The sequence below is a fragment of the Balaenoptera musculus genome, chromosome 3 (assembly GCF_009873245.2).
Source record: "Balaenoptera musculus isolate JJ_BM4_2016_0621 chromosome 3, mBalMus1.pri.v3, whole genome shotgun sequence".
Classification (NCBI taxonomy): domain Eukaryota; kingdom Metazoa; phylum Chordata; class Mammalia; order Artiodactyla; family Balaenopteridae; genus Balaenoptera; species Balaenoptera musculus.
Genome location: NC_045787.1, coordinates 126,455,318 through 126,469,378, shown reverse-complemented (window position 1 = coordinate 126,469,378; position 14,061 = coordinate 126,455,318). Strand labels below are relative to the sequence as shown.

General features: G+C 48.8%; 1 protein-coding gene across 1 annotated transcript; it reads right to left on the bottom strand.

Annotated features, from left to right (window-relative positions):
• Window positions 1-247: 247 nt before the first annotated feature.
• On the bottom strand, window positions 248-13,053 carry GM2A (GM2 ganglioside activator). Its single transcript, XM_036848346.1, has 4 exons — window positions 12,842-13,053; window positions 7,811-7,972; window positions 2,169-2,351; window positions 248-1,830 (listed from the first exon to the last, which is right to left on the bottom strand). The coding sequence occupies exons 1-4, from the start codon at window positions 12,929-12,931 to the stop codon at window positions 1,675-1,677; spliced, it is 591 nt and encodes a 196-aa protein (XP_036704241.1). The 5' UTR covers window positions 12,932-13,053; the 3' UTR covers window positions 248-1,674.
• Window positions 13,054-14,061: the final 1,008 nt, after the last annotated feature.

The following is a 14,061-nucleotide window of genomic DNA, read 5'->3' as shown; positions in this document are numbered from 1 at the left end:
CAGCCGCATAGCACAGGGAGATCAGCTCGGTGCTTTGTGACCACCTAGAGGGATGGGATAGGGAGGGTGGGAGGGAGGGGATACGGGGATATATGTATATGTATAGCTGATTCACTTTGTTATAAAGCAGAAACTAACACACCATTGTAAAGCAGTTATACTCCAATGAAGATGTTTAAAAAAAAAAAAAGAAAGAAATCCTGAGATGTGATCAATGAGAAAATATGCAGCCACAACAAAGGAGGAATTCTCCTCAAGTTAAAAAGATTTATTACCATTCCAGCCTTCATGTGAGCCCAGAACCCGGGGCTGGTCATGGGTGATTAAGTTGTCATGAGAGGACAGGACAGTGAACAAACCCAGGCACCTGACATGAGTCCACCTCTCTTCGCTGGATCCCTGCTCCACAGTGGCTGCTGGCGGGTCCACCTGTTCAGCCTCTGCCCCACTCACCCTGACAGTGCTCCAAGGCCAGGGCAGGCAGCCTCGTGATCCCTGAGCTCACAGCTCTGAGGCCGCCTCTACTCCCCCAGCACTGGGGGAGCATTCTAGGGTCAGGCACTATGGATTTGACCCGATGGAGGGAGAAACAGTGCTGGACGAGTTGTCTCAAGGTTAAAAGGACAAGGCATGCATGTTCTTATATCCAAGGCCACGAACTGGCCACCCATGAGCCAACCAGATTTCCCCAGTGACAAGTCTGATTGGCCCCTTCTGCCTGCTCAGTATTTAAAAAAATAATTCGTTGCCAATATTTTAAAATTGATTTCATATAAAAGTCTGGATTTCTGGCTTCTCGAGGGAAAAAGAAATTGAGAATATTTGGCAATGCTGGGCCCATACTCTCCTGTGGTACTCACTGGCTATAGCTAGATAGCAGCTGTCCCTACGGACCAGATGTGCCCTTTCCAACTCACCCCAGTCCCCACATCCCTGATTATACCCCCAGCTCGAGACTGGGCAGCAGCTGCCTCGGATCAGTTATGTTATTATACAAAGGAAAAAATGGAAGATGTGCCCGCAAACAACATGTTCCTCGTGGTCCTCATCACTTACTGATGTCTTGCGCTTTGCCCTGCAGGTACCTGAGTTCGCAGACTATCTTAAACACATAGACCATTCTCAGATATCTCTCCCATCACATGCCTTGCCTCTCCAGGATACACCGTGCCCCACTGTTAACTGGGCAAGTCTAGAAAAGAACACTAAATCATAGACGTTAATGGAGGAACAGACTGAGATCGACTCCTTCAGATCCTTCATTGTAAGAGGGGGTGGGAGTAAAATGAAAACTGTTAGTACTCTCACTCTGCTTTTAGGTCAGTGACACACTGACCTAACACTGACGTGTTAGCCCCCTTCCTTGACTGTTTAGAAAATGAGTTGAGCTCTTAGAGAAAGACATGGGGGTGAGGAGGAAAATGCAGTGGCCAGCCCAGTAGATGTCCTGGGCTGTCAGAAACCACCAGGCTCATCCGCCCTTAGGTTAGGGCTGCTGGCCCACACCTAAAAATTTTGTAGGTGGCATAAAATGACTTTCAGCGGGGGAGTGTCGTCATTGTAGAAAGGGGCTTGAGAAAGGACAGAGAGTAGAATCTGGCCATGGCCAACGTAAGACAGAAGAAGAGGATGCCTTCCTCACACCCTCTTCATTCTGCTGTGGCAGGTGCCACCTTATTTGCCCTTTAGAGAGGCGGAGATTTTGACACAGCCCAGACGCTTCCCGTTGATGCTTAGGATGATCTCCGAGCGGTAGTTCCCACTGCTGAGCCAGCTGGGCAGCTCCAGGTCAGGCAGGAAGAAGTCAGACTTGGGCAGTGAGTAGGTACCCTGTGGGAAAGGCAGTGGACCACAGGTCAGTGAGAGCCTACAGATGGGACTCTCTCCTGGAGTGACCTCTAGGATTGCAGCGGCAAACTGCCCCTCCTCCCACTCTCCTAACAGCCATGTAGAACATAGAATGTGATAGCAAAAGGACACCAGAGGTCAGATCGAGCTTCAGGTCTCCCATTCACAGTTGGATCAACCGAGGCCCCCAAAAGATAAGTGATTCAGGATAGATCATATCAATTTACACCCACAGACATCCAGGTCTGCAAGAGAATGTCTCCAAACCCCATGTCTCTACTCTAGTCACAGGGGGAATGCTCTCCCCTCCCTATACTTACTTGTTTGAAGGGACAGTGACAGGGAAGCCCATAGGTGTGCAGGGGTTCTGGGCAGGGATTCTCTTGGGGAGTTAACACTTCAAGCACATTACAGAAGTTCTCATAGGTGCAGCTGCCAAATTGCTCCATACATGGGACTTTGACCCAAAAGCCAGCCACTTCCTTCTCCAGAGTTAATACCACCTGGTGAGAGAGTTGGAGAAAGTGTAAAATTCCAAGGCAAACATACCAGTTCCTCTGCCTCTTTAAAAGGCCAGCATTTTATTTTAACAGAGTTTTTAACTGGATGGGATCTGGGAGATATTCTGATCGAGAAATGACAATACTGTGGCACATGCTCCAACACTATCCTTTCCTGTGCCCATGGCAGACTTTAATAATCAAATGTAACTTTTTTTCCCCCCTGCACTGAACCACACAGTCTTATAATTCTTTAGGTAGTCACCACCCATTGGCTGAAGTTGAAATTCACTTGTCATCTAACTGCTAATTGGCTAACTGTGGCATTGCTTCTAGACTTTCCTTCTCAGCCCAATCTTGGCTTCAGAACCTTTTCCTTCAGAGGACTTCAGGCAGCTACCACCAACTGATTGGAGTTGGTTACTAAGATGAAACCCATCTGCTATTCTTGGATCCTATTTTCTCTGTACAGCCATAGAAGACAACTGAAAACAATAGGAATTTACAGAGAGATCATTTTGGGATTGCTATTAGGAAGATCTTAACAATCATAGTGAGGTTACAACAGATGGAACTACCTCAAGAAGAGGCGGGCTGCCTGGACCCTGTTGGGGAAGCTACAAAAGGACTCCTGCACCCAGAGAGAAGCTGGATGGGGAGATCTGTGAGTACTTCACACCTCCATGCTGCCATGATTCTGCTCCTGTTCTGGAGGTGGGGCTGACCAGTTGTGCCTGGCACGGGCTAAGCATTCACTAAGTATTAGCTGCCTAAGAGCCAAATGAGTGGTGCCTTAGGGACCATGTTCGTATCCCCCCACAGGTGTCAGGGAAAAGTGTCAGGAAAGGGCAGGAGGAAGTCTGATTCTCCGTGGGTGTAATGGCAGGAAACCACTCTCGGCTGTAACATCACAGCATCCTATGAATCCCAGCCCCCAAGCTCACTTGATTCAGGGCTTTTGTTTCTAAGAGACAAATCCTGGATGGGCACTTATTCCCCTTGAGCCTGCTGGGCTCAGGCTGGCTCCCCAGGCTGTGGACTCAGTCTTGCAACTGGCCCAGGTGTCAGGATCCAGGTCCAGGAGGAAGGGATAAGTCCGCGCAGGCTGAATCCTGAGTGGACAAACTCAAATTTGCCTCATCCCACTCTGCTGACCCACACGTTATTCCCCACCCCGAGTCATGCACAGTCCCCTCCCAGCCCTCCTGTCTCCTCTCCTGCCAAGCCTGCTTCAACCCTTTTGCCTAGAAAGAGCCGAGGGCCTGGAGTGGAATGCTACTTCGGCCACTTCCTACTCTTGTGCCCTTGGGGAATTTCTTCTGTCTCCATCCCCTCATCTCCAAAATGGGATATTTTAAGAGTGTCTGCCTCTCTCACAAGGTCCCACTGAGTGAGACAATGCCTGTCAAACACTTAGCATAGTGCCTGAAGTCCAAAAATTACTTCCTGCTGGACTTCTCCCCTCAGTACCCCTCCTTGTTTTGCTAACACCCCAATGAAAATGGTTGAGCCAGTTCTGCCCTGAACAAGAAAGAACACCCAGCTGAGGGGACCAGCGGGGACCAAGTCCTGCCTGGGCTCCTCCCACCACACTGGAAGCCTGTGGGGCTGCATCCACTAGGAACCAGGCCTCCCCCAGCCAGGACAAGCACAGCACAGGAGGTACTCAGCGGGGGCACCCGAACTTAAGGCAACAGTCATGCCTGCCGTTTAGGGATTACAAACCATGGCTGATTTTCCAGTCTTTGTTCTCAGTCTACTTGTTCATATGGCTCAGAAGAGCAAGCAAGGGGAGTTCCCTGGGTGGTCCAGTGGTTAGGACTTGGTGCTTTCACTGCCATGGGCCCGAGTTCAATCCCTGGTTGGGGGCCTAAGATCCCACAAGACGTGCAGCGTGGCCAAAAAAAAAAAAAATCAAGCAAAGCTGAGTAATAAGGGACCATCAATCCCTCTACTCCAGAACTACCTTAGCACCTCCACAGCTCAACCTAAATAAACCCCTGTGTCATGGGACCTGGTTCCACAAGACAGACAGAGGCACTGACGAGTAATGGAATCAGGATCCCTGTACCCACCAGGGCACTTGGGCAAGTCCTTTCCCCACTCAGGCCTCTGCTCCTCCATCTTGACCATGGAGTATTTGGATCTCATGATCTTGAAGAGACCTACCAGTTCTGACATCCTAAGAGTCAAAGTTTCTTACAAGTTGAAAACAATGACTTTTCTCTTGGCCTCTAGCTCAGGGCTAGGCACACAAGGCTCTAGATAAAGACCCACTGACAGGGGCCTCCTTCGTGGTGCAGTGGTTAAGAATCCGCCTGCCAGTGCAGGGGACACGGGTTCGAGCCCTGGTCTGGGAAGATCCCACATGCCATGGGGCAACTAACCCCGTGTGCCACAACTACTGACCCTGCACTCTAGAGCCCACGAGCCACAACTACTGAGCCCGTATGCCACAACTATTGAAGCCCACGTGCCTAGAGCCTGTGCTCCACAACAAGAGAAGCCACTGCAATGAGAAGCACGCACACCGCAACGAAGAGTAACCCCGCTTGCCACAACTAGAGAAAGCCCGCACACAGCAACAAAGACCCAATGCAGCCAAAAATAAAATAAATAAATTAAAAAAAAAAAAAAGATCCACTGTTAGCAACTGACTTGAACGGGAGACATTTGATGAGATCGGGGAAGGGGCAGTTATATCTCAATCACAGGGCTCAGGCAGGGGCATTGCAGGTACAGGACTTTAGAGGGGAAAGAAAAGCTAAACCATCAGGGCTGAAAGCTACGTGTCTAAAAGCCTGAAATAAGTGTACATGCCAAATGTGGTAGCAGTTTACGATTCCTGAGGATGGGGAAACCAAGGTCTCAGAGGCTGGAACACGAGAGCTCAAAGAAGGGAGTTCTAAATTATGCCAAATCCTGTGGAACACATCAAAAGAAGAAAAAGGCGTTCCTGGACAGACTCCAACCTTGCCCATGGCTCACAGAATCTGGCGCATCCAACTTCTCAAAATTGTAGCTGGCATCAAGTCCATCCAGGTTCCAAATGGGACTTTTTTTTTCCTTAATATTTTTTAAAATTTATTTTATTTATTTTTGGCTGCGTTGAGTCTTCATTGCTGCGTGTGGGCTTTCTCTAGTTGCAGTGAGCGGGGGTTACTCTTCGTTGCAGTGCCCGGGCTTCTCACTGCAGTGGCTTCTCTTGTTGCAGAGCTCGGGCTCCAGGCACGTGGATTCTTAACCACTGCGCCACCAGGGAAGCCCCAAATGGGACTTTTGATTGAAGAAATTTCACTTCAGCAAGGTCAGAAGAGGAGGAGGAGGAGGTTTCTCTCCTGCCACTAACAGGTACATGGCCTGGACCAGTCACTCCTCTCTGGGCCCCAGTAACAAGGGGAGAAGCCATTAACCTTAAGAGCCCTTCAGGCTCATACAGTGCTTGCGTCCTAGCAGCTCTCCTGGGGGGCGGGGGTCTTTGCTGTCAAGAGGAAAGTCCTGGCGTACTCCCCTGGTAAAACTCCAAGCACTAATTCCGCCTCCCTGCCAGAAAGAGCTCAGAAATAGGAAACATTAGATAGATAAGGACACCAGCCTTGAATGCTGACCTGGGGCAAGTTGCATCCTTCTCTGAGCTTCAGTGTCTCTTATCTGTAAAAGGAGACTCATCATCTTTTCTCCTACACAAGTGGTGAGAGGCTTTCATTTAATAGCTAGTATGCACATACCCTAAAAAGATAAAGGAACCAAATCAAAAATATATACATAAGAGAAATGTAGGAGGAAGGGAAGAGGCAGTGGGAATCTGAGTTCAATTTTAAAAAGCTCAATGGCCCCAATTTATGACAGGTAATAAAGTACAGACTGACGATGGTTCAACTTACAATTTTTCAACTTTACGATGGTACAGAAGCAATACACATTCTGTAGAAACTGTACTTCCTGTTATGAATTGTGATCTTTTTCAGGGCTAGCAATATGCAGTACCATTCTCTCTGGAGATGCTGGGCAGTGGCAGGAAGCCACAGCTCCCAGTCAGCCATGCGATCAGGAGGGTAAACAACTTAAACCATTCTGTACCCACACAACCATTCTGGTTTTCACTTTCAGTACAGTATTCAATATTCAACACCTTATCATAAAATAGGCTTTGTGTTAAATGATTTTGCCCAACTGCAGGCTAATGTACATGTTCTGAGTGTGGTTAAGGTAGGCGAGGCTAAGCTGTGACATTTGGTAGGTTAGGTGTATTAAATGCAGTTTCAACTTAACGAGATTTTTCAACTTATGCTAGGTTCACTGGGATGTAAGTTGAGGAAGATCTATAATAGAAAATGGGTGGGGGGGGGGAACCCATCTTAATGGCCTACAAAGAAGCCAGGAAAAGGCTGGGGAAAGAAAAAGGAGTTCACCAGCTTTTTCCTTCCAAGTCAGTTGTACTGCATCAGTGTTCTTGGAAACGTCTGCAGTTTGCATGGCAGTGGCAGAAGAGCAAGCATGATGGCCAGCTCGCCAAAGAGCTCTTTGCTCCAGACTCAGCGGAGGTAGTGTAGAAATGTGACCCTGGTAGAAAATCACTTGAAGAACAGCTAAAGAAAATGCGGTGACGTAGCCTGTAGAAGACTTGGGAAGAGGTGCTGGACAAAGCAAAGCTTGAGAGCTGTTTGCACGTACAGGACTCTGTCTGGGTCAAAGAAGCCACAGGAAGAGATTGATACTAACGGAAATATTAACAAGGGCTAACATGTACCGAGCTGGTCTTGTGTGCCAGGCCCTGTGCAAGGCACTATCCATGTTATTAACTCAGTAATCGCTCAGAGAAATGTATGAGGTAGGGGCTGTGATTAACCAAGTCAAAGGGTAGTTTCAGGTACACAGATTCCAAATCAGAAAACCTTTTAAAGAGTCGAAAGGAAACTGGTGCCAGAAGAGATCTGCACCAGGACAGGCTGAAGGCATACAAGAATACGGTATATGTCACAACTACTAAGCCCACACGCTCTGCAGCCCGCGCGCCACAACTAGAGAGAAGCCCTGTGCCTTGCGATGAAGAGCCCGCGTGCCGCAACTGAGACCTGATGCAGCCAAATAAACAAATAAATATTAAAAAAATAATAATATGGTATAAAGGTAGCAATGCAAACCAGTGAGGAAAGGACTACAATATATGGAGTTGCAATGGATACACAGAAAGTTTCTGTTGTTCTGTATGAAAACATGCAAATATCCACCCCCAAAACAGGCAACAGGCATGAATGAACTGGTTATTCCTAAACAGAAATACAAAAGGCAAATAAACTTATGAAAGGACATTTAACAAATCTATGCTTCTTTTGCTGCTCTGGGATTCCAGGATTCCAAAATTATTCAGTTCCCTGAGCATACATGCCTCAGGGCCCTCCCTCTGGCCCACAGCACCGTCCCTTCAGCACCTCCCTGACCCTGCCCACCCCTGGGCTCACCTTCAGAGGATCTTTGAGGTTCGCAGTGGTCTTGACCTCAGCGCTGATGGTCATCTTCCCAGGAATGACAATGGGGTCAGGTTCCACAGTCAGGCTGTTGATCACCACCGGGTCCTTCCCCTTATGGCAGTTATCCCAGGAAAAGCTACTGAGCTGGGTGAGCTAAGGACAATAAGGCAGCAAGAAAAGACGAGAAAAGAAAAGTTGACAAAAGGAACTCTCACAGGTTAGAAGGATTAACAGAGCAGTTTACTGACAGTGTGCCCGTGGGCGAGGTACCTGCCCTCTGTGAGCTTCATCTGCAACTCCACATCTGTAAACCTGGAATAACACTGGTCCTACCCATTTCACAGGCAGGACTAAACTAAAAGACAATCTCCAAAAAGTGTGCCGTGAACTATAGAGCACAAAATCACAAACCTTGTACTTCAAAATAGGAGACTAACCATATATCCACCTTTGGTAGATACCTTCTCTGATCTCTCACCTCCCTGCTCCCCACTCCTCTCCAACTAGTCTTGGCATCTCCTTAGAGGGAGGCTTTTGGAGGATTCGGCTTTGCAGCCCATGCCCAGAACTTTATTCACGTCACACCCCAAGCCCAATCCAGGGCCAGGAACAATAGGGAACACAAAACACAGGGGGAAACATAACAACATCTAACACCCTACCCTCAAGGAGGCACAATTAGCCCAGGGAGGGACTAGGACACACCTGAAAAGATCCCCAGTGGGCCATCTGTTGATGAACAATCCCTAGTGAACAAACTTCCGCAATCCTAACCAGTACTTTCTTAACTCCCATTGCTCATGCCCTGCCCTGTCGCACACCCCAACTCATTCCCCTCCCCTCTGCTGAGCCATATCTCCTCTTCTTCCTCCACATCCCCCAAGAGGTCTCCTGATTCCTGATTCCACCATCGTGTCCAACTACACATGACCACTGACTCCCCACTCCCACAGAACCCTGTCTATGATCTTTAACACTTCCTATACCATGAAGACTCTGCCCACCCACTCACACCTTTCCCAGCCCCCTGAAGGCCACCTACAAGAGACTTTCAGCATTCCCACCATGCACATCCCATCTTAGAAGGAAAACCTGCCAGTCCCACATCCCCAAGTTGACCCCCATCATCAACACAGCCACAGGTAGGTGGGCCAAAAGAGAATACTTAACCCAGGCCAGGCGGACAGATTCTCTCTGCCTCCAATTTGGGAAGTGAGACAGAGGCAAAATCATTCAGAGGACTTTGGGCTTTGAGCTGTCATGGGGTCATAAGCTTTAAGGCAGAGCCAGAACACCTAGACTCATGACCAAGCCAAAGGGACAAGAACTAAGGGCTCTGCTGGTCTGTGGAAAAGAGAACAGACAGAGTCGCCCCCTGCCTCCGGCCCCCTATCTAAATAGGCAGTGAGGGGGAACAGCCAAGGGCATGGTTTTAGACTAAGATATGGGTAAATCAAGGCTTTAGTTGGTAGACATGGCTTGAAATCATAGCTCGACCACCATATCATGTGACTCTACAGGCCAGTTTCCCCTTTGGAGCTGCAATTTCCACATCTTTTAAGTGGAGTCATTTCTACTTTCCTCCCAGACCTGTTGCGAGGGTGAGAGCATGGACGTAAAGCTCATAACACAATGACAGGCACAAAGCATGAGCTGGCTCCCTAAATGATAGCCATTAGACATCCCAGCCGCCACTTCCTGCCATTAGTTCCATGAGATTCCTTGTATACCTGGAATAAACTTCCCTTTACTTGAGCTTCTTGGAATGGGCTTCTGTCCCTTGGAATGAAGCATTGGGCCATGACTAAGAAAGGCCTGATTCATCCCTGCATTCCCCACAGCCCCTTAGACAGGGTAGGTACCAACAAATGTTTCCTTCAACATTCATTCCGCAGATATTTATGAAGCAGTGATCACAGGCCCGGGGCCAAGGGCTGTTCATAGAGGTAAACAATTAGAAATGTGCCTGCCCTGCGATGAGGAGCTTCAAGTCCAATGTACATAAATATTACCCACTATGATCTCTGGGTGCCATAAAAGAAACAGAGGGTCGTGTTGAGTAACAAAGGACTCACTTAAATAGGGTGATGAGGAAGTTATAATCCTGCAAGATGAGGAGTCAGCCATGCAAGTACTGAAAGAATGTTCAGGCAGAGGGAACATGGGCAAAGGCCCCGCACCGGGAAGACGCTCAGCTGCTCTGGGCCCTACAAGGCCAGTGGGCTAGATGTAGTGGATGAGGCACCCAGGTAAGCTTAGAGGGGTGGCAGGGTCATTTAATTCATGCCAGACCTCATAGGTCATCATCAGGAGGCTGGATTTCCTATAAGTGCCATGGAACGCCATTGCAGAAGAGTGTCATGCTCTGGTTTATGATTGAGAATGGACTGCAGAGGGTCGAGTTTAGAACACGGGAGACCAATTAGAAGGCCACTATCAAATGAAAGCATGTCTGGGATTAAGAGTTGGGCTGGAGGGTGGGTAGGAGGACTAGCCGTTTTCTAGAGCTGCTTTCACAAATTCCAAGGCAGCCAGATTCACAGCGAGGATTGATTCCAGGCTGGAGGAAGTGTCCAGAGAACACTGCTCCTCCTTCCCTCAGGCTCTGGGGAGACTTAACAAGGTGCTTTGTCGATGGCTGACTAGAGGCTTCTGTCGCAGTGAATTCTGCAGCTGAGTCCAGTCTCATCCGGAAAAGGAAGCATGATGTGTTAGCAATGCCCACTAAGGGCAGGCCTGGCACCAGATATTTGTCATCCCAGCCTAGGCTAACATGTGGGAAGAGGCAACGTATGGCAGAGGGCAAAGGCACAGCTGTGGAGGCAGAAATATGGGTCCAAATCACAGACCTGGATTAAAACCATACCTCAGCCACTCTCACTAGCTGAGAACATGCGTCAGTTGACCCCTCTTGAGGCTCAATTTCCTCATATATTAAATGGGCATAACTATATCTTCTCACAGGGCTACTGTAAGAGTGAGAAGTTTGTATACAGAAAGTACAGGTCACAACTCAACACTGTCACAGCCATGAAAACACAAGACTGAGAAACTGTCACAGACCAGAGGAGACTGGGGAGACAGGAAAACACATGCAACGTGGTGCCCGAGATTGGATCCTGGAACAGAAAGAGGACATTAATGGGAAAACTGGTAGAATCCAAATAAAGTCTAGAGTTTAGCTAGTGGTAAGGCACCTATGCTGGTTTCTCAGTCTTGACAAATGTACCATGGTAATACAAGATGTTAACATTAGGGGAAACTGAGTGAGGAGTGTGTGGGAACTCTGTACTGTCTTTGCAACTTTTCTGTAAGTCTAAAATTACTCCCCTAAAAAAGTTTATTAGGGAAATAAAGAGCAAAGCACATGGCTCAACACATAGCACATAGTATGTGCACGATAAATGACATTAGACAGTTATCAGAGAGTCTATTAAGTACCTATTTTGCGCCCAGCCTGGGGCTAGACATTCTCCCCTTTTATCTAAGGATCACCACAGCCCAGGGTCATGAGACCGGGTTAATGCTAGAAGAGGAACCGGAACTCCGGTTTCCCGATGCTCAAACACTCACTATCACCCCACAGCCTTCATGTGGCCCAGGGTTTCAGGGTAAGGGTTCCGAATCACATGAGCCCAGAGAAGACCCAGATGATAGCAGATAAGAATGGAAAGTGCCCCTTGCTGTGTAATCTCAGATGAGTCCCCTATCCTCTATGGGGCTGGGTAAGGTGGGTGAACTCCCTGATGTCTCATGGCCTCTCTAAAACTGCCAACGTAAGACCCTCTGGTCTGGGACGGCATCCACAGCCAAGACATGTAGGAGAGCGGGGATGTAGGACTGGTTCCAGGCTTAGCCACACCACCTCATAGTGGTCAGACCTGGAGCCAAGAGAAACATTCTCAATCTACACTCAGGGACTAACTGTGAACCCTCCAGGCCAACAAGGCCAAGAGTTCTTCCGCTCCTCCATTTAATAGGCAAAATAGACTCCTTGCCCCTGGGGCAGGGTGAGGCTGAGCCCACTGGCTTCTATCACTTTATGAGTTTAAGATATAAGAGCTTTTCCATCCATGGAAGCATTTCCCTTCACCCACAACCATCAAAGAAAGGCAGGTTGGTACTATCGAGCCCATTGTACAGATAAGGAGACCAAGGCTTAAGGAGCCCAAATGCCACTCCCATGGATTAGAGACAGAGGAGGAATCAGAAGCCAAGCCTCCTAGTCCTATCCCAACTTTCCCTCACGCCACCCTGTTCCTGGCTCTGACAAATATTTCCAAGGAGGTTGGCGGGAGGGGACCTAGGCTGGGCCTCTCTCTTTGACTGCTGCCAGAGATACTAAGTGTCTGGCCCCCAGGTATGCAGCAAAGAGGCCATGGAACTAGGCTTCTCTACTTCTCAGAATGACAGAACTTCCCCTTCCCCAGGGTCTGGAGCACAGGGTGACTGAGAAGATAGGGAGAAGCTTGTAGGCTGGCGCCTCTCCATGCCTCACACCCAGGAGCAGGGCTGCACCTTTGTCGCCAGAGGAGCAAGTATGGACCTTCTGGGGTGAAGAGCCTCTCAAACCCACCCACACACCAGGAGGAGCAGCGCCTCAGAGCAGTACAGAGGGGAGGGGAAGGGTACCAGGCATTTTCATGGCGGAAAAGAGAGGGCACGTAAAGGGGGCTGCGTCTCTGGGCCTGGGATTAGAGCCTTGGTCTTGCAGTTCCGTAAAATTTCACTCAGACGTTTGCAAAGAGGACAGGAGTACAGACGGGACTGAGATTAACCCTTCCAAAACAGTCTGGAGCAGAGCAAAGCCTTACAGCCCACCCTCTGTACAGACGGGGAAACTGAAACCCGCAGAAAGCAAAGGACCCACTCAGAGTCCCACAGTTAGTGACTTTGGGAGGCTCTGCTGCAAAGAAGTAATTCTAGAGACCGGAGAGGCCACCCCCATATCCCACCCCAGCCCGCACATCCCGAGCTGGGCTGGGATGCTGGAAGCAGCCTCCTAAAGGAAAGGGTGCTCACCCGGTTCGAGAAAATGCGTGCAGGAGCCGCTGGGCCGGCGAGAAGCAAGCCCAGGGAGATGAGGAGAGGAGCCTGCATCAGGGGGTTCATCGCAAAGGGTGGGTCCTCACCGAGTTAACTACAGGGTTCGTGGAGGCGACGACGCCTTTAAATGCCTGCCTGTATTGGTTATGCAAAGCTGTGCGTTGCTATGCAAAGCTGAGTGCGGCTACTTCCCCGTGCGTCCCGCCCCCTCCGGAGCTGAGATTTCGGGGCCGGGGATTGGATAGAGCTCTCCTGGCTCCGCCCCCCAATGGTTCCGCCTTTAGCCCCGCCCTTCGCGCGTGGGCGACAGGCCCCGCCTCCAGTGGCGAAGGCGGAGTCTGAGGAGAAAAGGGGCGGGTCGAGTACGGGGCGGGGCGGGGGGGAATGAGCGCGCTACAGGGAAGGGAACAAGAGCTCCAGGGAGGGGCGGAGCTTAACTCGGGGCGGGGCCGGAATGCGAGGAGGGGTGGGGCTGTTGTTTCTGAACTCACGCTGTTAACCGTCACTGCTGGAAGGGCCATCATGGTTTCGTTCGCCCAAGTCCTTCTTGACAAAAATATCATGCTCCCTACCGATACTACGCTCCCCCTTAGCTGTGTTACAAATCACTGTGTCTTTTAAATAATTATTACAATGATAATGATAACTTTTAGTAAATGCTTTAATACATGCCAAGCGCTATTAAGCACTTACGAGGGAATCCATTTTTTTGCCCCACTTTACCACTGAGGAAACATACATGATAAGGCAGGTTAGCTTTGCCAAGGTCACACAGCTAAGAAGTGATAGAGCAAGGATTCTGCTTATATATACCTCATCAGCCAAGATTTCCCTAAGCTACTACACTTTGTAGTTGAGGTTTAATTTTTTAAAAAGCAATAGGGACACTATTCCTGCCAAATTACTGCTAGGTTGTAAACCCCACAAGGGGTGGAACCATGACTTCTGGTCACTAGTAATGTGACACATAATAGGCAATCTTTGTTGAGTAAATGAACACATTAATAGAATTTAAAACAACCTAATCATCTTTTAAAAGAAATTTTTAATTTTGGAATTAATTTTAGATTACAGAAAAGTTGCAAAAATAGTGCAAAACTCTCTCCTAGTTTCCCCCATTGTTAACATTAAGATATAAAGGTATTTTTTTTATAAAAACTAAGAACCAGCATTGACGTATTAACTAAACTCCAGAC